This window comes from Morone saxatilis, unplaced genomic scaffold (genome assembly GCF_004916995.1).
Source record: "Morone saxatilis isolate NCDOM2014 unplaced genomic scaffold, NCSU_SB_2.0 Contig1, whole genome shotgun sequence".
In the NCBI taxonomy this organism is placed as follows: Eukaryota; Metazoa; Chordata; class Actinopteri; family Moronidae; genus Morone; species Morone saxatilis.
In genome coordinates, this window is record NW_023339651.1 from 13085345 (window position 1) to 13110396 (window position 25052).

The window sequence follows — 25052 nt, forward strand, 5'->3', positions numbered from 1 at the left end:
AATCACCTGAATATAGGAACCGTTGTGTTTTCGTTACTTTACAATGAACAATGAATCAATTGTATCTACAGACACTGCGGGTCGCCTTCCATGGAGCCGCCGTGTTTAACTGTCATGTTTCTACAGTAGCCCAGAACAGACAAACCAAACACTGGCTGTAGACACAGTCTTTTGCATTTTTTTTACAGTCACCAAAGTTTCTCCAGCTTTGACTCATTGTGTCCCAGTGAATGACTGAAAAATATGAACTAACAGATGATGTTGATGTTCTGTCTGCAGGTCAGTGCAACAGTTCAGAGTTTTGGAACCCAGATTTGGACAAGTGTGTGTCGTGTGCATCATGCAAGCAGTACCCAAAGACCCCATCATGCAACACATGTAAGACAGTGAATTAGAAAATGTAAATTTCTTTGTGCCATGGTTCTGTCTTACAGTGGCATCCTTTCATTCAGTGCTGCAGTCTAAGTTGTTTTTGTACAATCAACAGGTAAATCTGTGGAGGAGACATCTGATGTGTGGAAGTTGGCAGCGATCACCAGTTTCTCAGTGCTGGCTGTCGTGCTGGTTGGTGCTGCGTTGATCATCGGGGTCATGGTGCATCGGCGCAAGTCACACAAGCGGCCTCTACGTGGTGAGATTCTTTCAAGATTTTCTGACATGTACAAGCGCAGCAGAAATATTTTTTTTATGTAAAAATGCACAATTGTTCAGCCTAAATCACAAATAATGGCTGGAATTGAAAAGTATCTCATGTTCCCAAACTGAAAGTGTGATCTAATTCTCTTACAAAACAAAATTGCAGTGTCAAGGGTAGTCTGTTCTCCGCCAACAGGAGGCGACAGATTTGAACTTTATGGGATCTGTCTTACAAATATGTTTGTATTAGTTCTTTATGCTGCTCTGGAATCCCAGAAAAGAAAGGTTTTCCTCATGCTTTGTGGTTTGATTTGGTTTGGAGTATTTGGAGATTTGTGAGACATTAAAGGAAAACATGGATGAGTAATGATGATGAGTAATCCTTTAAGAACGTTACGTTTCTTGGTAAACACGATCACGCTGTGTGCGATTCACTTTTTTGGTATGAAGACTTTTGCAGCTGCGTCACAAACAAAAAAATGGCACAGAAAATAACTTTCTTCTGTTCACTGATATTGAGAGACAATAGGCCTCTTTTTTACAGAAGCCATTTCAACGCGTCACAGTAGGAAAAGCACAGGTGCAAACAATTAAATGAATGATGAATTCCATTCAGCTGCTTCAGCTTGAGGGTCCTGTTATTGTGTTTGCTGGCTCATTGTCACAGTCACAGTCACGGCTTACTGGGACTCAACCATCATTAATGTTTTTGTAAATGCTTTTGCTACCATGACAAGTGAAAATTTCTGCTGTGAAGAAGGTCTATTACAGATAATTTAGATATGCAGTCACTTTGCTGGGATGGGAATAAGCTCATTTTTGTCTTGATTTCTTACAGAACCCATTGAAGAAACAGCAGGGCCACTTTATCAAGCTTAAACATTTCAGTAAGTATAATTTTAACTTTTTCATAACAAGGGTTTGACCAATATATGACACCTGCTGACCTGCATTATAGAAGAACTACGTCATGTAAAGTGTCGGTCTACAGGTGTTTTAAAGACTTTTTTGGGTTACAAAAAAACCTCAAACATTTTCTAACTAAAGTTTAACCACATAGTTTTTGTTATTTGGCACATAACAATTGCTACAAAGTTCTTGAACACCAGGAAGTATTTTATGTAGGTGTGTTGGATCAAAAACTATAGAAAAAATAAGGATATACATTTTAAGTTATTAAGTTCAACTGATGAAGATTTGAGGACCAAAATGTAATGAATCAACAGTGTGCTTGTTTTTTTTCGGTTCTTTCACTTGTGATGTGGCCTTAAGTCTGGTTTGATAACTAAATATCAGCAGCTTCAATACTAAAATATAACTTATCATATATCATATCATTGGACATAACGTGAATGTAAAGGGAACTTAATGGTTGTCATGGCCTCCACAGCCTCATCTTCCTGTGGAAACAGATGTGACAGAACCAAGGAGCGACTGGTTCAGAGCCGGATGGAGGAACCTCTGGACCACGAACTGTATACTCTGACTGCAGGGTATCTCTTGACCAGAATTGGACCATTTTTATTTATTAGACTGTTGAGTGCAGAGACATGCTCAGTTCTCATGCTCCGTGAAGGTCCAACAGTGACCACAGGACTTAAAAATGAGCAACTCTCACACCTCTGTAGGAATAGTAACAACATTATATTAGTGGTATAGTTTTTTGAATTTAGCGTGCCTTTTATATTCCACTTAAATAAGATGTTGATCTGGGTTTACAGATGTTTGATTCAGAAGTAAGGTAAAACTACAGTCCTTTCCTCAGAGAGATGGATGCTTTCCAAATCCTGTATTGTGCTGTTCTCCAGCAGGACTCCAATGAATGTAACACAGCTACTGCTACCTGCTGGGCTGCAGTTTGATCTCCTGCTATTCAGTGGGGGTTAGATGGGGTCTATCTGACAGTCCTTTACCACAACAGCCTCTTAAAAGATAAATCAACATGTGAATAAGACATACAGTTGGGCACATTAAGGCCATTTGAATGTAGCTACTTTCATAGTAGTTCTTTTAGTAGCCTCACACAGTGATAAAGCTGTTGATTTAAGGGAGCAAACTGTACTCGTTCACTGTTACCGGGTCTCCTGAGACCAACACAGACCCTGTATTGCAGGTCATTACAATATTGTCTTGTCTGTTTTAATGTTACTAGGTTTTTAAAAGGATTTTTCTCTATCACGACCCCGGAATTCGCACGTTAATGTCCCAGCGCTTGTAGGGTAGGATGTTTGAAACACTAGACATACAATCTCAAACTGCTAACACGTGGGAATGCTGCGAGGAATGTACTGTAGTGAAGAAAAATTACACCTACAGTGTTTTAGGTGGAGCTACACAATCCCTATGCTTGCCAACTCTTGACCTGTCGTTTCAGATCTGCAACAAGGCAAACAGATGTGTCTAGTTGTCTGTTTGCAATTTTGTAGCCATTGAAACCAGCGAGACCATGGTAGGCTGGGTTGTTGTTTTTCACTTTTTTATAGCTCAAGATGTTGTTTATCTTCCAAACATCATGCATTATGTGGTTACTGAGATATTTAATGTGACTGACAATGTTTCAGGTCATATTTTTGGATCTGTCTGCTTGTGGGTAAACTGCCTGCCCTCTGGCAGAAAAATCACTTAAAATACGGATACTTCCTCTTCTTTTTTTCTTCTCTTCTTTAGATTTTTATATTATTTATTTGAAAGTATCTCGCAGTGTTGTTTTTTCATTGACTGCGAATGACAAGCACAGTTTTAAAGGGACTCCAGTGAAGATTTGTGTTAAACTTCCGCCAGGCCAGCAAACAACGATACTGAGCAATAACTAACATTTCCTGCTTGTTTCTCTTGCTTTCTATTTCTAATTGTATATACTGTACATGCACTGGCTTCTTTTACTTAATGCAATCTTATAAACTTCCTTGTGTACCAAATGTATTTTCACAATAAAACTGACAACTTCCAATAATAATGCAAGTCTTATTGTTATGCTAACTGAAAAAATGGCTTCTTCTTAAACAGCTTACATTCACTCATTTGGGAAAATATGGACAAGAAACAAACACACTGTATTTTCCAAGTCTTTTAATTAATTTCAACTAGTTTTATTTTCAATAATTTGCTTATATTCTAAACTAAGTTCTAACAAAGAAGTAAAAATCTACGTTTCAGAGTGACAAAATAGTTATATAAATATGAATTAAATAGTGAGCAGACATTTTTGAGCACTGAAAATCCAATAAATCAACATGTGGTATATGTTTTTTTTATTACACAATAGCTAATCTAGAACTTTTCTCTTGCTGAAGAAAAATCTTGCCAGGAACTTACAGAGATCCAACCAATACTTCTAATATTTACAGAGAGAGCTCTGAGATTAACACACGTCACAAATATCAGTCTGTGATTGTGATCAATGACAGAGGAGTGAACGTGTTAAGTGCCACAGGAGATCAGATGGAGAACATTGTAAAAAAATAAGTCAGTCTGAACTCAAATGTGCATGTGTCCTTTTACATGTAGGCTACCATGGCATACGAAAATGTTAGTGAGATCATCTAAATCATTACAATTAATACACATTTAACGGCAGATGGCAAGTTGTCGTGGTGTTTCAAGGCTATAGTAAGTATACTGAATCTGATGCCACTGTACTCTATACAATGGGAAGACAAAACATATGAGATGGACTCTTGCACTGAAACAATACTTTCAGCATATTGCTTAAATATTACGACCCGCAAACTAGCTGAGGTGAACTATCGAGCAGCCAGACTTGTTGCCGGTCGACATCCCGACAAACGACGACAGGCTGGCTGCATTATTATAGACTTCCTTTCCTCCATAGGCTACAAGTGTCTCATCTACAAATGTGCAAATATAACTCTGAAAACAACAAACTGCAGAGAAACAACCATGTTACGGAGAAAACAGCACCTGCAAACTACAAAGTAAAACCTTAAAATTGATGCTTCATCCATTCTATTTGTCTTACAATTGATAACTTATCTGAATTTCTATGATTACAGTGTATTCTCTACATTTAAGCTGCATGAGGCATTAAGTAGCAGTTGCTAGGTAGGCAGGGCTTTCCATGAGGTATTTCATACTTCTGACCAGTGCCAAACACACTCATACATGAAATGTATGTATAAGGCATAAAGAAAATCAAATTTTAGATTGTTATAAAAAAAAAACAACGGCCGTGCATTCACTTTTGCTTGATTTCTTGGTTTGTGTGAAAAAAAAAACCACTTCAGGAAAAACAGGCACGATAGACAACTTAGCTACAAAGAATAACCCAGAGAATCAATAATTGCACATTATTCACAGAACATAAGTGGTTCAGGACCTCGACAGTGAAGGTGAAACTGGTTCGTCGTTGTAAATCCATAAAGCTCTGGTATGTTTCTAATAATACTTGTGCTCGGCAAAAATGAGGCATTTTTGGCCACATATTTGTCTGAAAATACATATTCATTCTATTTAAATTGATATAAAGCATCCGGGAGGGAAGAAAAGTCATGGAGGCAAAAAGGAATCACTTTCACCTCACTCAATACTTTTGTTATCGACTGCTTTAAGACATTTTTACTGTTTGTGGCTGAGGAGATTCACAAATCTAAAAGAAAATCTAATTGACATTATAAAATCAACATTGTGGTTTTACAGTATAACAAGTACAATGGGAGGAGGTTTGTTCACATTAAACTGCTACAGTTGACTTACACTTTAGGCACTGGCACTTTGACATAACTGATGCTTCTCAAAGGATCAAGATGGATCATAATTCAACAGTATGTGCTGCAAGTGGAGCTGCAACTAAATGTGGGAGTGACAACTGTTACATGAGCTAAATTATAATAGTATTGAAATGGCACAAGTGAAAAATAAATGTTATGCTCAGTTCCGAAACTGATTATCTACAATGTTTTCCACATCAGGTACGTTCCTTTTGAAGGTTTCCCCTGAGTGCTGCCAATAATGCCAATAATGCTTGGCTCATTCATTCCTGCCTGTTGTAACTGAGAACGGAGAAGTAAATACAAATCGACTGATGAAGTTCCTTAAAGGCTACATGAGTTTTAGAAGACATTTTTTTTACAACATTCATAAAAAGTTTTTCTAATAAAATATGCACATAAAATAAGAGGAATAAATTAATAAATACATCCATTTTAGCATAAAATGTCACTCAACGTGAATATTATTAGCAGTACGACTATTTACTTGATAATATGATTTCAGTAAATCACTTTGCCACTGACCTTTGGACACACCCAGAGGTATTTTGACTTTATAATAACAGGCTTGCCCTATGTGAAATCCCAAAGGAGAGTGAGCAGTCCTTTGACACTGACGGCAAAGCTAACAAAAGGATTCAGAGATAAATATAGTTTGTATATTTTTGTTTCCTAAGGAACTTACAGAGGCACTGAACACAATTATACATAGCAAGAGAGGAGAGATCACCGTTAGAACAGTACTGTCTTACAAAAACAAGTTATCAGTGTTAATGTTCATACATGGACCTGGGCTGCACTTTTCTGGTCACTTTGGTTGGTTGGTTTGTCATTGAGGAGGAATGAGCGGTGACTAATATTTTCATCGCCGCCCTGTATTCTGTGGAATCCTGTGTATTCATGGAAAACATTCAGGCCTTATTAAAATGATACACCGATAAACCCTCTGGAGACTTTTCAGTGATGTCACCATCTGTTGTGGAGGTAAGACTGGAAGTCTGTAATGAAATGTGCACATCTTCAAAAGGAGCTTTTGTCAGGACCAAGGAGCACTTTCTGAAAAAAAGATGACTGATTTACAATTATTGATAGAGGGATAAATAACAGATAAATAAGAAGACCACCTGGCCTCTTCTCTTGTACACTCTGAAATCCTACTTCAAAGGAAAGACCCCATGTCCAAGTCCATAAACGTGTTAGCATCCATGCTAAAAGAGGAGTCGTAGGTCTGGGTGTTCTGGTGCATCTTCTGATGATGTCGCAGGTTGGACTTGCTGGAAAAGCTCTTGTCGCACAGCAGGCAGGCGAAGGGCTTCTCTTTGGTGTGGATCCGTCTGTGACATATGAGCTGAGTGGACACGCGGAAGGCCTTTCCGCACTCCAGACACTGGTAGCGCTTGGGCTCCGTGTGAATGCGCCGGTGGTTCTTGAGAGCCATCAGGTTGGTGAACTCTTTCTGGCAGACGGAGCAGAAGAACGAGCCCGTCTTGTGGCTGTTCTTGTGGTTAAGGAGCGAGCCGGCGTGGCGGTAAGTGCGGCCACAGTGCTCGCAGACGTGGCTCTTCTCTTCCTTGCCAGGGGAATCGTTGCTCTTCTGCGAATCGGCGATGCTTTCGGGAATATGGGACAAAGGTGGTGGAACCTGCTTGTGCATCCCATCCATCCCAATGGCCTGATTTATTCCTGAGTCCCAGCAGATGTTGTTATCTACAGGTTCCTCCACTCCTTGTTGATAGGGGTCCTGAGCCCTGTGGTGCAAGTCCTGGTGCTGCTGGTAGCTGGCTGTGTTGGGAAAACTCTGCTGGCAGGGGCTGCAGACAACGGGCCGGTCCTTCGAGTGCACCTCCATGTGGCTCTGCAGGTGTGTGACCAGACAGAAGGTCTTGCCGCACTCGGGGCAGCAGTGACGCCTCATCTGGGAGTGTATCTGTAGAGTGAGAGGATCAGGAAATGTCTGGAGACACAAGGTACAGTGGTGGAGGTTTTCGGAGTGGGTCTTTTTATGGTTGAGGAGAGAGCCAGCGTGACGGTAGGAGCGCCCACACAGGTCACACCTGCAGCAGGGATATGTTCACATTCAATACCTAACAATACACTTCAACTCAAATCATTTGACCCAACACTGAATTATTCATAAACCAGAAAATTACTCATAATATTACTTTAATATTTACTATTATTAAGCATTACTATATTTTCAAAATAATAGCCTGATAATACTGATTTTTTTGAGGTTGATGCCAGTTGTGTAAAGGTCAGTTGACAGTTTGCTGATAACATTAACACATAAAATAAACACTGTTGATAGGAACACTTAAAATGTGTTTAATTGTTATAATCAAGGTCAGCACTGAGCAGGACATTTCACAGTTTAAAATTTGTTTTCAGGCGTATCTTTAGCATTTCTGTACTGCAATTCCTGGTAATTTATCAGGCAACATATACATTGAAACAGATATCTGCAGTTAGCTCATATTGTTCTGGCAAATGTGTCAAGTCAGGTCTGGACAGCTTTGTTAAACAAATACAAAAAATATTCAAAAAACAAAAACAAGTGATGACTAATAGACAAAATAAGATGCTGGGTTCACAATAAAGACAGTAACTCACATGAAGCACTTGTCTCCCCTCTCTGACTGCTGGACTCCAGCTCTCTCAGAGTTCTCCTGACCTCTGCGGCAGCGGTGCCTCTTCAGGCCAGACCTGCCCTGGAAGCTCTTCCCACATGCAGGACAGCTGAAGTGACTCGCCACGCGGTTGTGGACCCTCTGGTGGTTGTGCAGGATACTGGCGAGGCGGAAGGCCTTTCCGCACGTAAGACACACATACTTTTTCTTCTGGGTATGGATGCGCGTGTGATTGCGTAAAGCCATGGGGTTAGTGAAAGGCTTAGAGCAGAAGGTGCAACTGAAGTGTCCTGTTTTGTGGGTGTTTTTGTGGTTCAGGAGTGAGCCCGCATGGCGGTAGCTGCGATTACATATGTTGCACGTGAAAGGCCGCTCCTCTTTATTTGAACATATATTTGCTTGTGCATCGCCGCTGCCTGAAGGTCCATCACAAGTGTGGGCTGTGAGTTGGTCAACAGAGAGAAAAGCCTTCTTACATTCCCTACACTTAAAGGCTCTAGGTTTCAGGCCCCTCCTGCCTCCGGCCCCATCCTTTCTGAGGTCGGCACAAATGTGGGCTAATAGCTGCTTCTTTCCCCTAAAGCCTTTTCCACAGTTTTGGCAAGAGTGCTTTTTATATGCAAAGTGGGTGCGCAAGTGGTTCTTCATGGCTAGTTGATTGGAGTATGTGTTGTTACAAACAGAACAATAATATTCACCTGTTTTATGGGAGTTTCTGTGGTTGACCAGACTTCCTGCGTGGCGATATGTGCGGCCACACTGGTCACAGGCGAAAGGCCGTCGTTCACCTGTGTCCTCCGATTTGACTGAGGTCTCACACTTTGTTTGTTCCGTCTTCCCTTCAGGCAGTTGCCTGCAGCGTCGAGGGGAGGTAAAATCCTGATTGGCATTAGAAGTTAAGGACTGCATTCCTTCATCTGACCTGGTCCCATTCATCTGCATGAGGGCCTGAATCTGGTTGTTGAGTTCCTGGATTTTGGCTTGATTCTCTTTGTGCCTTCTCAGGTGATTCAATAGCTGCTTCTGAATTTTGAAGGCTTTCCCACACTCATGGCAAGTATGTCTGGAGGGGGAGACAAGGTGTATGGTTAATTCTATGTTTGCAAAACAGGGAATAGAGAAAAAACACTCCATATGCAACTCTCAGCTTGTTTAACAATTATTTATCATTTCCAACAAGCATTCAAAGTTTGCAACATTGGTGAAAAATGTAAGAATTTTACAAGTAATAATGTGCATTTTGGTTGGAACTAACCTTTTAATATCAAAGTGGGACCTCTGGTGGTTTTTAAGGGCCAACAGATTGTAGAAGCGTTTCTGGCAGACGAGGCATCTGAATACACCTGTTTTGTGGGACTTTTTGTGGTTAAGGAGTGAGCCGGCATGACGGTATGACCGCCCACACTGATCACACTTGTACTGGCGCTGTTTGGTATCAACAGCTTCTTTGATTCGACTTGTGTCTTCATGCTGGGTAACATCATTTACTTTCACTTCCTCTTCACCATGTGTCGACTCATCTTTCCGCTCAGCTGTACAGCCGTGGTTTTCAAGATGATGGTAGTTGGTGCAAAAGATGCCACAGCTGCCACAGATGATACTCTGTGCTTCCTCCTTGCCTCCAGTCACACCGCTGTTGTTTATTTGTGAATTATTAACATTATCTACCTGGTCCTTGTTGTGCAGAAGCTGATGAGTTATCAAGTCCTGTCTATTAGCAAAACTTTCCCCGCATGTGCTACAGATCATCATCTCTCCAGGCTCATCATCTTTCACCTCTTCATGGGAGGACATGGAAGAAGGCCCTGAGCTTGCAGGAGTACCGTGGGACTGGGTGTGCCCTCGGAGATGGCTCCTGAGAGCCCTCATGCTGGTGTAGCTGTTTCCACATATAGAGCACTGGTAAAGATCTCCGTCGTCATCCTCTTCGTCAGCGTCATCACCTTCTCCGCCACCATTCAGCGGATCACTGCTCATATTGTCCTGGAAATTCGGTTCAAAGTAACTTTGGCTGTGGCTGCCATTCAGACCATGGAACTCTACATTACTTGCTGGATTTCCAATGGCACAGTGACCATTACTGTGCTGGAAATTTATATTACTGTCATAGTCACTGCTAGTAGTGTCATGTTGCTGCTGTAGCAGTGGGCAACTGTGAGACTTAATCCCTGCGATATCTGCAAATGTTTCACCACAGTCTGCACACATGTGCCTCTGCATCAGGTGTTCATTGTGAGGTAGATGCACAGTCATATCCTGGGAAAAGTCCTGATTAAACTGCCCGTGGTACAAAGCTCCGTTGCTGTGGTCTGCTCCTTTCTCTTGATCGATACCAAGAACAGGGTGAGCACCATCTTCCTCCTCATCTTGAGAGGAGTAGCAGCCCAGCGGGTTATCAGGAGCCAGTGGCTCTGTGGAGAGCCAGTCTCCCTCAGTGATGAGGCTGAAAGATGACGACTGAGCTTTGTGGAGACGAAGATGACTTTTGAGGGCGGCCAGGTGGGGATAACTCTTTCTGCAGATGGAACACTGGTAAATCCCGACCTGATGTGACCGCTTGTGGTTGATGAGGCTCCCAGAGTGCCGGTAGCTTTTACCGCAGATCTGACACTTGAAGGGACGCTCGTCAGAATCTACAGTTGAAGTCTCTTCCAGTTCAGTTGCATTGTCAGTGTTTTGTGTGAGCGTCAGGGCAGGATTGAGAATGCTTGTGTCCATTACTGGGGGTTCTCCCTGAGTACTACTGGAGGATGGTGTTTGATTATTGGAGCAGTCTGAGTACACATGACCGTTGCTTCTAATCTGCTCCTGCGGCAGATCAAAGCCACCATGATTATCTATTGATGACACTGAAGGAACATTGTTTATCGGAGAGGCATAAAAGTTTGACTCAGGCGATGCGATGCTGTTGTCATATGACACATTGTGGTTCTCTGACATGGTCTCCTGCAGTCCGAACGACAGAGATGAAGAGTTATGCATCTGGATGTGTTCCTGGAACTCCTCATCATTAGGGAATAGAACCTGACACAAATGGCAGAAGTTTACAGGAGCATCCTGGCTCTGAGGTGAGAACTGGTCCAGTGGTGTGCCTGCGTATGACCCGCCCAATGAACCGGGGTCCGTCCCACTTCTTCCCTTATGAGTTCTCTGGTGGCTGTAGAGAGCAGCCATGTTATTGAACAGTTTGAAACACACTGTGCACTCAAACATCCCCACTTGGTGAGTCTTTTTATGATTGGTCAGGCTTCGATGATGTATGTATGACTTGTCACATAAATCACATCTGAAAGGTCGATTCGCTGCATCGTCAGAGGTCTCGGATTGGGCATTATAAACAACCTCATCCTTGTCCTCAGCTGGGCTATTTACTGTGGGAATCCCAACGCTGGCTGACTGCTCACTGAGATGAAGAGGGTGATCGTTCTCAATTTCATGTGTGGGATATTCCACGTCTACCTTCCTATAGGACTGCTCCTTCACTCGCCTGGCAAGATGAACTCTCTCATGTGTGGCCAGCTGTGTTGCCAGACGAAAAGCTTTCCCACATTCTGCGCAGGAGTACTTTTTCTGTGAAGTGTGGCTCCGGAGATGACTCTTCAGGGCCAAAGCGTTAGAGTTCTCCTTACCACATATGTTACATTGAAAAGAACCCACTTCGTGAGTCTTTTTGTGGTTAGCTAAGCTACCAGCATGCCTGTAACCACGTCCACATTCATCACATTTAAATTTGCGTTCCTCCTCTTGCTGAAGGTGAGCATCCATGTGCTCAAGCAGACTGGGCATATTAGGACATACTGCGCCACATTGTTTGCAAGAAAAACCTGTTGTCCTGCCAGAGTCCTGCACTGCCATTACAAGATAATGACTGAAGTAAGTGCACCAGACACAGAGCGTATGAATATGCAGGAGGGAAATGCATTAGATGCCTTTATTGCCCATATAAAAAGACGATTTATGAGATCTTTACGATAAGGTCCCAGGACTTCCCAGGGAGGTAACACGGCAGAGGACGTTGAGATCCAGTTCCACACAGTTAGGAGAGTGACTGGAGGTCACGAGAAGCGACAATTGAGCTGTTGAGGACAGAAGAGATGCCAGTTAGCGTTGTGGTGAATGTATGTAACGTGAACAGTATTCAGTCCAATGAGTCATGTATAGATTCTGGGTAGATACAGACAACGTTAACACACATTTTCCTAAAGATGTTAAATCACTCCACAATACAAACACCTTAACCTGCACAATACTTCTGTGTCAGCTCAGTAACACGATAACAATCAACATCTCATATTTGTTCTGCTTCGAAGATGTTGATCCCTAATTTAACTCAAAGTCTGTGAATCTTTGGGGGGGAAAAACTGCCACTGTATGTTTGGTTTAAAAGCGTCTGAGGCAGCAGGTTACCGGCTTCATGGACACACTTATTCAGCTGAATGCAGTCAGCAGAAACGGGACACAGCCTCACGTGTTTTGCTCCATCTCTGCACCAGCGGGCTAACTGAACTAGCTGTGTCAATAAACCGGGAGACCAACGCCTTCCTCTACAGACTCACTGCCACTGCAAACACCCACACTCTCCGACATTATAAACACACACAGACTGAACATGCGGGCTGTCGTCGGGTTACAGGCAACAGCGAACAGGTTAACTGCGGTTAAATGTGTGTGAGGAAACGAGTCGGCTAACGTTAGCGCGACACCAGCTAGCACAATCGTGGCTAGCTAAACAAACATTGCACCAAAAAAAAGCCAAGAAGTCGTTTTTCAACGCGGAATCACAGCGTCAGCAAATGCGTCAAATTAAATACCTGCGGCGGTGACGATTCAATGCAAGCCTCCGAAGATATATGTTCATTCATCGTTTTAAAAACGTTGTTTCTATGTAAAGGGCAACCCCCTTCTTTGCAATTGTCTTTTTTTCCTCCATCTCCATTTCCACATTGCTCTTGTTGCTAGGGAACAGGAAATGTGCAGCAGAGAAATACTTCCCCTCTCAAAAGCGACTAACTTAGGGGGGCTAAAAGTTGAGTCAACGCGAACTGCGGCGAGCTCCGCGTCAAAGTAATCACAAAGCAAATATTGAACGTGGAAATAAAAAGCACTTTAATGTTATTCGCAGTATTTTGCTGCTGGTTTTCGTAAAACTCCTAAAGCACAGCTAACGTTGGGTTAGCTTGTGTAGCGTTAGCTGGCGCTGCCATTGTGAAATATACTCTCTTCAGCTCGGTTACCAATATGTTAGACAGCCTGTTAGCTTTATTATGACCACCATGTTTTACCAGGGGACTCTAACACATTTAATGTGCGTCTTATATTCATATTTTCTACCATTAAACGCATTAAAATGTTGCACACTTGGCTTGCCGAGAGCTTTCGTCATCATGGTCCTAGAGCCGTCCCCCATCCTGCAGCCGCTCAACCAGCAATCACCGTGTCTCACAGTAAATGCAGCCGTGTACCCAGACGTTGTCCCAGGCATTATCGACCAACTATTAATGTCCTGATTCAGGTAAGAAATGCCTTTATTTCTCAAATGCACACAAGATGCTAAGGCAGCTAATACGAGCTAAATCCATCCCGTATAATCACGGACATGTTGATGATGACACTGTGGAGTGAATTGGTACAGGTCCTAAAGCCAGCCATTTTGAGTTAGTAAAAATGTTTAGCAAGAAAGCTAGCGAAAATGAATACGTACATATGGTATCCGGTTGTTAACACCAGCACACTAACTCGTGATCTTTGATCCTTGTCTCCGGTCGGGCACATGCCAGTCATTCATACGTGATCTCTGTCATTACATCGCCAACTTCCTCTGGCATCAAAGCGGTTAGCTTATTGTCCCTGAGGTCCTAATGCCAGCCATTTTGTGATTTAATGCACACCCACATATTTCTGTTATTATATTATTATACAGATTTTTTTTTTCTGGTCCACCATCAGCTACTGTCACTGAAGATCTGCTCCCCTAATTCATATCTGTCACAGGACTTCATCCTGATGTTTGTGCAACAATCTTCCAGTCTCATATGCTGCTAATGAACTGTTTGTTTACTTAATTATTACAAAGGGTCTTTTTACATGATCTCTTTGCAGATATAAAGATGGCCTCTCCTCAGCCTGGCAGCCCACCTCTTGCAGAGCAATACACCCCTCCTGCACAGAAAGAAGAGAGTCAGCCAAATGAAGAGCTGGTGAGGGATCAACCTGCAAAAAAACGTGGCAGAGGCAGGCCTCCGAAAGCCAAACCTTCCGTCAAATGCTCTGAGTGCACAGAGGCTTTCAGGAGTCTGTCGGCTTTGCAGAGCCACAAGCTTTCAGCACATGTAAAGGACCGTCAGCAGCAACACCCATGTCCTCAGTGTGCTAAAACATTCTCAAGCAAGGCGCAACTCTCAAAGCACGAGCGCACTCACTCAGCACAGCGCCCCTTTCAGTGTCCTGACTGTCACAAGGCTTACAAAACGCCCACGGAGCTACGTAACCACAGCCGCTCTCACACTGGGGAGAAACCTTTCGTATGCACGGAGTGTGGGAAGGCCTTTATGCAAGCTATATGCCTGAGGATCCATATGACACAGCACAGTGGAGAGCGTCCTTACTCTTGCCGTCAGTGCTCCAAGAGCTACCCCACCCTGTCTAAACTGAAGGTGCACATGCGCTCTCACACTGGAGAAAAGCCATACTTCTGTGCCGAGTGTGGGAAGAGTTTCGCCGACCCCTCTGTGTTCCGAAAACACAGAAGGAACCATCAGGGCCACCGGCCATACGCTTGTGACGAGTGCGGGAAAACGTACACGGAGCTGAAGGACCTGAAAAACCATGAGCGCTCCCACACTGGAGAAAAACCATACCTGTGCTCAGACTGTGGCAAAGCCTTCTCCCGCTCCTCCTCCCTGGCCTGCCATCAGCGCATTCACTCCCAGAATAAACCCTATCAGTGTGAGCAGTGTAGCAAGGGCTTCACCCAGCTGTCCTCCTACCAGTCTCATCTCCGCACTCACTCCGGTGAGAAGCCGTTCCTCTGCCCGCAGTGTGGCAAGATGTTTTCTGACCCATCCAGTTTCCGCCGCCACCAGCGAGCCCACTTGGGTTTCAAGCCCTACCCCTGCGATAAGTGTTCCAAGAGGTTTCGTCAGCCAGCTGATCTGGCTGTGCATGAACGTGTCCACTCTGGAGAGCGGCCTTACAAATGCCAGAGCTGTGACAAGGCCTTCGTAGCATCCTGGGATCTGCGGCGCCACATGCTTGTGCACACGGGTCTCAGGCCCTTTTCCTGCACCGAGTGCGACAAGTCATTTGCTGAGCGCTCCAGCCTCAACAAGCACCGGCGTGTGCACTCTGGGGAGAGGCCTTTCAAATGTGAGGAGTGTTTGAAGTCATTTGTGGTGTCCTCAAGCCTGCGCAAACATGAGAGAACTCATCTAGCAGAGCACGCTGAGCAGCAGCAGCAGCAACAGCAACAACAACAACAACAACAACAAGAGGAGACAGAGGCCGGGTCAGCTTCGGGCTTTCCTGCCCACACAACTCTACCTCAGTTCTCCTGTACTCACTGTGATGCTACATTTGGAAGCTGGGATGAAGTTCAGGCACATGAAAATCTTCACTCCATCGACTCCGCTCCTCCAACTGTTACCAAAATCGTGCCGCTGGGCTCACATGTCTGTGAAACCTGCCAGGCAGAGTTTGCACAGCTGGCGGACTTGCAGGAGCATGAGAAGCAGCATCCCAAGCCGAGGCCTCATGTCTGCAACAGCTGCGGCAAAGGCTTCCTCAACAAATCTGGACTGCGTAAACACCAGAAGATCCACTCCACCAGCAAACCTCACAGCTGCACACACTGTGGCAAAGCTTTTCTGTTTGCCGCCTATCTTCGCAAGCACTTACGGACTCATGCAGACGCTGCCACGGCCGCCCCGCAACTCGGTGACATAAACATTATTCACACTGACCCTCTCCCCTCTCCCCCACCCCCCAGTGAGGTTTCCCCCTCCACTGTTGAATCCGGCACCATATCTCTGACAGTTCCAGTGACTGTACCCGTGACTGCTTTTCAGACTCTGCCCTCTGAGTACTTAGTCAAGGAAGAGGGACCTTAAGCTTTTTTTTCTTTGACTGTTTTGGAATTTTGATTCCACAGATATTTAGCCAGCGGCCTTAAATCTTTTTAGATGATGGGTCTGATTTTGACAGAAGTGTTATTTTCAAAATGTTCAAAATAGTTTCCCTCATGCAAATTACAAGCGCTTTGTCTCATGATATTTGAAAGATGTTATGTATATTGTTCATGTTTTAAAATATACAGTATACTGTACTATAACTAGCCTACTATGAAATTGTCTGTTGTAATGTTTTCATGAAAACGTGGTGTTAAACATTTATGCTGATCACTTTAAAAGTTCACTTAAAATGTTGTGATTTCAGATAAACATGTTTTTATAATGTGTTTTAAATTACAGCTTGTCTTAAATTCATTTTACATTTTGGTGGAACAAACTGTTTGTAACTGTTTTACTGTGTATTAGTATCATCAAATTATCATATAAATTGTCGAGTTAAAAAAAAAAGTGTCAGCGGTGTTCCAAAATATTAAAGCAAGAAGAATTACGTTTTTATACCAATAAATGTGTAATGTGTGAAAAACGGTAACGTTTTAGTGACATTTATTGTCTTTCCTTATGTACAAACCTGTTCTGTGTGCAATATTTCCTACCAGTGGACATTTGAAATGTTGAAGAGGCACAGTGCTGCTTCGGTACGGTAAAGTGAGGCCAAGTCAGCACATCTTATGGTGAGAAACTGTAACACATATATTGATGACATACAATATCTCGCACCCATAAAAGACTGAATGCAAAGCGAGAGCGACAGTGTTCCATTAGCGGGCTGCAACTCTTTAAAGGTAAACTCTCTTATCTGCCACACTTCACTCCCATTTATTTTGAAGTGCATTAAAAACCACTTCATACGCACAAACAGAGAATTATATATTTGCTATGACATTTGTGAATGCTTAAATGAACAGCTTCCGTGATTAATGCTTTCTTAAAATCAAGGACTGGGATATTGTCAGTTTTGAGTTTTGTTGGTCAGACATATGCACCGTTAAAGCTTAATATTGTCCAGTCTAGAGGTATATCCCATTTAAAGACAGAAGACATTTTTAATCTTTAATGTAGAGGGCAGAGGAAACGATAGACTTTGGAGTCTATTTGGACTTTGTTCAGTCTCTGCTTAACTTATAACTTACTTACTTACTTAATATTTTGTTAATCTTATCCTCTGGTCCTGAAGAATTTTAACTTTTTTACAGCTACAATCAAAGATACAATTCCTGACACTCGATATAGATCTGTCATGATATATAAGCATGATTGAAAGTGAAATGATCTGTCATTTATATTTCATAACAATATATGCAGTGTGTTTTCCTTTGTTCCAACTTCCACGCTGTTAAGATTCCCAACCAAAGCCAGGAAAGACGATGGCAGCCATAGTAACAGGCCTCATCCCCATCCTGCGGACTGCAGTTGATGCCACCGCCACCTACAAGGGCCGCTCGGTGTGGTTTGGCTTCCTGTGCATCCGCCTGGTGATCCTCTTCCTGGCCGAGCTGCCCTTCACCAAACTGGACGCTGACTTCACCTGCAACGGCACTATTGGCAGCATCTGCACCAAAGCCTGTTTTAATAGACACTTCCACAAACCTATGATGGTGGCCTGGAACTTCATCTTTGTCCTGGCCACCCTCTCTGTCCTGCTCATGGAGCTGTTCACCTCCCACCTGCGCTCTCTGGCCCAGAAGAGGAACTCTAAGGGGAAGACTGATGTGAAGCTGGAGTCTCGGGGGAAGGAGGAGGCTCAGGTTGCTACCACAGACCCCGTGGGCAAGATGGTCATAGATTTACACAGAAACAGAGGCGCAGTAGGCTTCTACCTGTTCAGCGTCTGTCTGCGTATTCTGATCGAGGCCTGGTTTGTTTATGTTCTGCTTTCTTGGAACTTGCCAGCACTGGATAATAGTCCATTCAAATGCTCGACAAACATCTGCTCAGAGTTACATGTTTGTGTTGTGAGGGCCGCCCCAGAGAAACGCATGTCTATTTATGCTCTGGCTTCCATCTCAGGCATGATCATTGTTTGGTCAGTCGTATTTTGTATGTACTCCATTGCTCACTACCTTTGCAACTTCTGAATATTGACACTTGTTCTTCATTATTCTGATTTAGAATATATTAAATCTATAAACACATATTTACTGTGTGTCTATGCATCTTTTGATCTAGTGCATATATTGTATGTTTATGTAAACTCACGCTTAAATCTTCTGCTGTATCGTCAAGTTTGGTACAAATAAATTAGATATATTAAAACACAATGACATAATCAGAACTGTATTAGCTCTTCTGTCTGAGGTTTACATATGTTGTGAGATGTGTTTTGCTGACAAAAGGATTGAGGTGTTAGCTGCATGATGGTGTTTCTGAGTCAAGTTTTTTGGTCAGCGCAAAAAAGCTGCCACAAGTACGGTGTCAAATACACACCCATGTACACTGTATACACCTCAGCAGTTTTGATCTGTAACACTGAAAGGAAAGATTTAAAGACCTACTCTGAGAAATGAATGTCTTTATGATACAAATGACCCTGTTTTATGTTGATATACTGTCATACATTATTTACATTGGGGAGTATTTAAACGGTATTTCTTCAGCCAGATAGTCAAAAGGCAGCATTTGTCCTTGTCATTCATGACTTGAGTTGCTTCCAACGGGGTAAAAGGTGGAGGCTGACTGTTAGAGTTTCTGTTTATTCTTCAGTGAGATAGACTTCCTGTTGCTGTGCTTCATGGTATAGAGCAGTGCTGCACCAGCGTCTGTTAGAGACTGGTGGGAGGAGAAGAAAGGGAGAATTATCAGAAGAAGTTAACCAAAACAGACAAAGTATTCTAGTGCTAAGAAGTATAATTCATAAGTACGTGACATGAATTACCTGTGAGTCTGAAACGACAGATTTTCTCTGGAAAAAAACAAAAAGTGTTTAATTTTCGGTGAGAATAACCAATGTGAAGTACTGAAGCTGATAAAAAAAAGTACTGTAAAAACTCACCCTTGTAAAGTTATGTGTGTTGTTGTATATTGGCTCCATGGTTTTAACCCATTCTTGGTATGTCTGTTTTTCCTCTGCACTGCGATTATGCTCTCTGTGAACAGAGACACACTCACTTTGTAGAGAACAGTATCCGCCCAGCCTAAGATATCCTCTACTAGGCAAGAAAAACAATCAAAAAATGAAAAAAAAAAACCTTGGGGTCAATACTTACGAATCTTTGAATTACAAAAAAGTGTTCATCAGTTTGAGGTAAAATGATAATGGTCTTAAAAGCATAAAAAAAATCAACAGTTCATCAGATTAATCAGATGTATTTGAACATTTTAATGTCAGTTTTCTACTGAAGAGTCGGCCAGTTCATCTGATCTTCTTTTAACTTTTTACTTTTGCTCTCAGTTTCTGTAATGCAGTGCAGTCATATTTGTCACCTAAATTCATACTTTTGATCATAACATTTTATGCAAAGTGTTCTTAAACTCCTTTTTTTCATGTTGAGTGTATTATAAAACCAGCAGTCATTAAATCCATTTGTCAGACTTCAGCATAAAGTAGCTCTCATTCTACATGTTGCCCACACGCTAATGTCAGTCAGAGTTTCCTCCATCCCTCCCGTAACTCACATTGCTCTCTCAATCAGCTTCATCTGTAGCTCTCCCTCCATCCTGGCGTCGAGGAAGCGGCCTCTCACAGCCAGAGCGGCGCTGGCCTGTGACGAGTTGAGCTGAATGATGGCCAAAGACAGAGAGGACAGGGCTGCCGAGCTGAGAAGGAGGGTGACACTTTTATCATAAGAGTGCTTCTCATTTATGGCTTCAGCCTTGCCATTGTGTTGCTGTGCAAACACGCACAGGGGCCACTTTGTAGCTGCTCAGACGATGAATTGCATGACCTTCATGCGGTATATGAAGCAGGCAGACTTGAGTTGAGAGGTTCATTTAATGTTAGAATGGATGAGAAATGTGATTTACATGGTGCAATCCTTTCTGCATGATATGAAGGCTCCGGTATCTCAGCAACAGCCAGTCTCTTTGGGTTTTAAAAACTGCTTTGCCTAAAGGTTCACTAAGATTGGTAGAAAATAATACATCTAATCAATTGTTGTCCTCAGGGCGAGAACGCCTTGTTGATTAAAGATGTCACAAGATAATGAGTTGTTTAAGCTTTTGAGGAGGCCACAAGCATGCAAACAGCTCAGTTCAACAGTGGTGTGTGTGGTTGAGGCAATTTCAAAACACTGTGATTATGGAAACATCATTATTACCTGTCATCAGTAACATCTCGGTCTGAAGTGATCACTCTAAGGACTGTCTGTCCGTTCCTCTGCCTGTACCTAATCTGCAGCTGGATGGACACACGGCTACCAGAGGCTGGCACAGACACTGAGAGAAGGAACATAAATATAAATCAATTCGAGTTTCAGCTTTTAAAACAAAAATACAATTAAGTGTTTTTATAGCACAGAAAAAGAACATATTGCTTTTTGATCATAGTTAATATGGTATCATGGTCTGGTTTTGTTCATATACTTTTTTTACAACTAAAAATCAGTGCTGTAGTGGTCGATTGAGTCAAACAGCGCTCTGCATCTGATGCCCTCCACAAGCTGCTCTCCTCAGGCAAGTGTTCAGTGATCCCAAGTTCAGGTTGAACTGCTGCAGAATAAATTTGTGTCTATTGTGTCTAAGTCTAGATGCCCAGCATTATAGCTAAGCTGTGTCTGTATGTATTGAATTATGAATCATAGTCAACAGGCATGCTAGGGGCTCATTGAGGTTGTGCCAAACAGTCATGGGATGTACGGGGTCCTATGTTCCCAAGCATGTGTGTGCCTTGATAAAAAACTGACATTGTAAGAGATTGGTAAGTGCTATCTTTACAGTTTAAATTGCAAAAGAGCAAAGGGAGAGGGACGTTTCAATGGTAAAAATCCATTCAATCACTGAGTAGATATCAATGTCTGAAGTCAAGGATACTGTCTTGCTTGCCAAGGCCTAGATTTTGAAGAGAATAACATCAGTAGGCTATAAGCTGTAGGTGATTTCAACATATTGACCAGGGGGAAGAGGTTGTTGAGAAAAGTAAAACCCTATGAAAGGTCTCTTTAATGTGTTACATTAAGAGGATATATAGATATTGAGCTGGGGGACATAAGACCCAGGGAACATAGATACACTCCTGGCTGTACTTAGCTTAATGCTAACATCAGCACACTAATATACTCTAACATATAAAAAAATATAATGCTAACATGCTGATGTTTAGCAAGCAATATCTAGCAGGATTCATAATCTTAGCTTAGCATTTGCAAATTAACACTAAACACACAGTAGGTAACAGCTAAGGCTGATATAAAGTTAGTTTTGTAGGTATTTAGTTATAAAGTATTTGACACAAACTTTGACTTTGGGTGCTGGAGGAAAAGTCACCAGAATTTATCCCCAAGGCACCTGTAGCAAATTGTCATAGTTGTCAAGATATTTCACTAACAACGACACATGTCAACCTCATGGTGGTGCTAGAGGAGAGAGAGGTGCAGTCAGGAGAGATTTCATCCTCTGGGCACCACGAACATCTACAAAATGTCAGTGTAATCAATCCATCTAATAGTTGTTGAGATATTTTAGCCTAGACCAAAGTGGTGGACCGACTGATGAACAGACTGACATTGCCATCCCTGGAGAAAGTCCAGGGTCCAGGGAAAAAAGTAATTTAATCTGAAAGCTATTTCTTACTAACAGACTTATAATAGTTCTTTGTTTGCCTTGATAGTTTCTGCCGTTGGTATTGCCTTTCTCAGAAAAATTACAGATTTAGGAGGGGACCTTGGTAGCTCACCTGGTAGAGCGCGAGCCCCATGTACAAAAATGCTGAACTCAGTGACTAGGCTCTTTGCTGCTTGTCATCCCTACTCTTGCTCCCCACTTTCCTGTCATTCTTCAGCTGCTACTATCCATAAAGGCAATAAAAATCCCAAAAAATAAAAATTACAGGTAGTAGTGTGACATGTACGTCCAGATGAAAATATTTTTGTCAGACCAGAAGTCGTAAGACATGGACTTCTGTTTTTTACTGGGCCTATTCTTGTATTTTTCCTCAAGCCAGCTTTGTTAGTTCTTGTTTTCGAATGTAATGACCTTTGTTCCCTCTCGGTTTGGCTTGCAGTGATCTCAGAATGAAAACAGGTTTTCCTGGTTTGCATCATCACCATTTTGCAACGTTCAGCAAGACCTGGTAGCACACGTCACACCACCACCTGTGATATTCCTGAGGAAGGCAGCAGAACTGCAAGTGAAACTGGCAAGGTAAAAAAACATAATGTTTATTTCTGGTAAGGTGAATGTTTATTTCTGTTAGCCTTCACGTGGTCACTTGTTGGAGCTGAGTCTAGACAGTGGCTCCAAAATAAGGAAGTGAGAAAATAAAGAACGGTCAAGAGTGTCATAATTCAAGGCCAGTTCTTCTTTAGTCAGACACACTATTATACAGTCAGTCTGTCAATAGTGGCATACAAACTTTTTCTCACCTTCTGCGTCCTGTTCATTGGCTCCAAACTGGAAGGTGATCTCTGTATCTGGGTCCAGATTCCCCACCTCTCTGGTCCCTTTGTGTCCTGACTCCTTCTCTCCTCTCATACGCCTGGACCGAAGGAGAACATCAGTCAGGGCTTTGTTAATAATATAATTTAAAGTGCATTCATGTGCCAATTAGACCACTTGATGAAGAACTTTGTAATATTAGTATAAAGGTATACAAAGCGCAGATCTTACAGTGACTGAGGCAGCAGTAATGTGACAGTACAGTGTGTCGCTATGGTCCTGTTCTCAATGATTTGTTCCAACTCTGGGTGCAACCTTCTAGGACTTGCTATCACCACCTATCATGGACAAGACACACAGACAACAAGATCTGGTGAGTGATATACATAATCAATATACTGGCACTTATTATACAAATCTGTGCAACACATCACAACACTATTACAAATCGTCTCTTACTTTCCCTCCTGTGCGATCAGCGAGTCTTCCCAGCTCATCCAGCCTGCAGTCTGTTCCCTCAATGGACAACACAGACACTGTCACACTAATGAAAGAAGGACATTTCAGTATGAACTTCATTACAGCATATCACAAAAACATTCTTATTAGTACTAATGTCAGCTCCAGTCCCTTTTTTATGTTGGTGGAGCACAGTGTTTTAAACCGGTAAATATATGATAATGTTCTCTTCAGCAGTATAATAACTGAATGCTTGTTTCACTCTTGACATTGATGAGGTGTACCACCAACCCCTGATTGGCAGCATATTCCCCCAGCTCCTGGTAGAAGATGGTGGATGAGAGGAGGGTGCGAGCATCATTATCCTCTACCTCCAAATTCCCCAAGTCTGTGTTGGCCTTCCCATCTGTACAGATAATCACCTTTGAGATCAGCAGGGATAAAAATGAAAAAAATACATATGATTGTCTTAGGACCATACCAAAGTTTTATTTAGCATGTTTGTGACCATTTATTACAAATCATATACATTTTACACCACAGCTCATCCAGTTCAAAGTGCAGACAGATTTCTGCTCTGCAGTACCACACAGCAATAACTTTTACCCAAAACATGGACATGGAGTTGTCCCAAGTATGTACAGTACACTAAGTTCAGCTTGACATTCATAAAAATTAATGCAAATAGATGCAGGAAAATATTTACTCTGTTAACAGAGAAGGAGCCAGTATTGCTGAGGACAGTCAACAAACTTAATATTCAAATAAATGAAGTCTACATATCTCTCATAAACATATTTATGGTGTGCATTAGCTTTGCTGAATATATCCAACTGTGCAGTGCTGTGAAATATACATTTTCTACAGGTCACATGTATCATGTAGTGCATGTGAACTGTAAATGGGCTAAAACATACACATAAACTGGTATAGTCATGTAAATAAGACTTAGGACCAAACCGACCTTGGATCCTGGCTGTCTGGAGGCCATTGCAATCGCCAGGAGAGCAGCTGGACCAAGAGCTGTCGCCCCACTTTCAGATAATCTTTTAACAAGAGGAAATCAAAAAATACATCTGTTTTTTGAAGGTAAGGTTACTATTAAGTAATAAAAAGACAAAAACAATTGATTGTACAGCAATCATCGCTTTTTCTCTGACCTCTGAACTTCTCTCTGTAAGTAGTCCTTGGTCTGTGAGAGTGGAGGAGGACTGGGGAAACTGGCTGCAGCCTCTTTCAGATAGTCGCTGTCAGCCAACTCAACATCACTCAGTAAAAGTGATGTGAAATTTTCATATCCATGCAATGTCACCTGGCAACACAAACATTAGGGGATGAAGGACAGCAGCAGTAATAACTTGACTTTCGCACTTGCATTTCTATATGAAAAACTAAAAAAAAAAAAAATCTAAAAATGACACAAACTTAAAAGACAGATATAGATAACTAAAAAACACAGGAAAATCAGGAAGAAAATGTTAAATGACCCTACAAATCTATTGTGAACAGCTTTTTTTAAAGGTCAAGCCTCTAATAATAATTTATGTACCTGATGGTTGAAGGTGATGAGTCCAACTCGTATGTCAGGTTGTTGTTCACTTAGCCTATGAACACACTGCAATACGGCTTCCTGGACAAACTGGTTAGAATACAATGATTTTTATCAACAAAGGTACACAAACAGTAAGTGCTGACTTTCTAGTAAACTTATAATGTTGTGTTACTTAACTTTAACTGGCACTGCAGTGTGTTAGGACTCACATAACATTCATTTAAAACAGTGGTTCCCAACCTTTCTCTTTAAGGAACCCCTTTTGTGTCATTGAGTAAAATGACGACCCTTGATTAAGTTAGATATGTGTGGATATTTTATATTATGTTGAATACATAACAGTAGAGAACAGCTGATAAACATTTGTGTACTCTCTGTATTGTGTATTTTTAAATAT

At 42.1% G+C, this 25052-nt stretch overlaps 5 protein-coding genes across 8 annotated transcripts in view; 3 read left to right on the forward strand and 2 right to left on the reverse strand.

Annotated features, from left to right (window-relative positions):
- Window positions 1-3589, forward strand: part of LOC118332217 (tumor necrosis factor receptor superfamily member 12A) — a 7892-nt gene extending 4303 nt beyond the window's left edge. The window contains exons 2-5 of the mRNA XM_035667393.1: window positions 280-378; window positions 488-631; window positions 1475-1523; window positions 2027-3589. Coding sequence (XP_035523286.1) covers window positions 280-378; window positions 488-631; window positions 1475-1515 — 284 coding nt within the window. The 3' untranslated portion in view covers window positions 1516-1523; window positions 2027-3589. The remainder of the gene's footprint in view (window positions 1-279; window positions 379-487; window positions 632-1474; window positions 1524-2026) is intronic.
- Window positions 3590-4772: 1183 nt separating this feature from the next.
- znf646 (zinc finger protein 646) lies at window positions 4773-14979 on the reverse strand. 4 transcript variants are annotated; one of them, XM_035667327.1, is made up of 4 exons: window positions 14848-14979; window positions 9246-12066; window positions 7974-9053; window positions 4773-7417 (listed from the first exon to the last, which is right to left on the reverse strand). In XM_035667327.1, exons 2-4 carry the CDS (start codon window positions 11843-11845, stop codon window positions 6523-6525), a joined length of 4575 nt encoding a protein of 1524 aa, XP_035523220.1. In that variant the 5' UTR covers window positions 11846-12066; window positions 14848-14979; the 3' UTR covers window positions 4773-6522. The 4 variants fall into 4 exon arrangements, with proteins under 4 accessions (XP_035523220.1, XP_035523214.1, XP_035523206.1 ...); XM_035667321.1 differs by lacking the exon at window positions 14848-14979 and adding an exon at window positions 13692-14025; XM_035667313.1 differs by lacking the exon at window positions 14848-14979 and adding an exon at window positions 13349-13486.
- znf668 (zinc finger protein 668) lies at window positions 13356-16634 on the forward strand. The gene is made up of 2 exons (XM_035667361.1): window positions 13356-13502; window positions 14090-16634. Exon 2 carries the CDS (start codon window positions 14098-14100, stop codon window positions 16093-16095), a length of 1998 nt encoding a protein of 665 aa, XP_035523254.1. The 5' UTR covers window positions 13356-13502; window positions 14090-14097; the 3' UTR covers window positions 16096-16634.
- Window positions 16635-16876: 242 nt separating this feature from the next.
- Window positions 16877-18206, forward strand: LOC118331554. Its single transcript, XM_035666588.1, has one exon. The coding sequence runs from the start codon at window positions 17481-17483 to the stop codon at window positions 18189-18191; it is 711 nt and encodes a 236-aa protein (XP_035522481.1). The 5' UTR covers window positions 16877-17480; the 3' UTR covers window positions 18192-18206.
- Window positions 18207-18217: 11 nt separating this feature from the next.
- LOC118331551 (circularly permutated Ras protein 1-like) overlaps window positions 18218-25052 on the reverse strand; it is an 11464-nt gene continuing 4629 nt past the window's right edge. Inside the window, exons 10-21 of the mRNA XM_035666575.1 lie at window positions 24653-24742; window positions 24264-24415; window positions 24068-24149; window positions 23395-23525; window positions 23104-23188; window positions 22876-22982; window positions 22632-22744; window positions 20370-20487; window positions 19729-19869; window positions 19106-19199; window positions 18989-19015; window positions 18218-18882 (exon numbers count right to left, since the gene is read on the reverse strand). Of these exons, the coding sequence (XP_035522468.1) occupies window positions 18793-18882; window positions 18989-19015; window positions 19106-19199; window positions 19729-19869; window positions 20370-20487; window positions 22632-22744; window positions 22876-22982; window positions 23104-23188; window positions 23395-23525; window positions 24068-24149; window positions 24264-24415; window positions 24653-24742 (1230 nt within the window). The 3' untranslated portion in view covers window positions 18218-18792. The remainder of the gene's footprint in view (window positions 18883-18988; window positions 19016-19105; window positions 19200-19728; window positions 19870-20369; window positions 20488-22631; window positions 22745-22875; window positions 22983-23103; window positions 23189-23394; window positions 23526-24067; window positions 24150-24263; window positions 24416-24652; window positions 24743-25052) is intronic.

Excerpts from the sequence above, each read along its gene's own strand:
- znf646 (XM_035667327.1), bottom strand. The coding sequence starts at position 11,845 with ATGGCAGTGCAGGACTCTGGCAGGACAACAGGTTTTTCTTGCAAACAA. Across the intron at positions 9,054-9,245 it reads TCCCACTTTGATATTAAAAG|ACATACTTGCCATGAGTGTG; the intron begins GTTAGTTCCAAC and ends CTCCCCCTCCAG. Across the intron at positions 7,418-7,973 it reads AGGGGAGACAAGTGCTTCAT|GTGTGACCTGTGTGGGCGCT; the intron begins GTGAGTTACTGT and ends TCCCTGCTGCAG.
- LOC118331554 (XM_035666588.1), top strand. The coding sequence starts at position 17,481 with ATGGCAGCCATAGTAACAGGCCTCATCCCCATCCTGCGGACTGCAGTT.
- znf668 (XM_035667361.1), top strand. The coding sequence starts at position 14,098 with ATGGCCTCTCCTCAGCCTGGCAGCCCACCTCTTGCAGAGCAATACACC.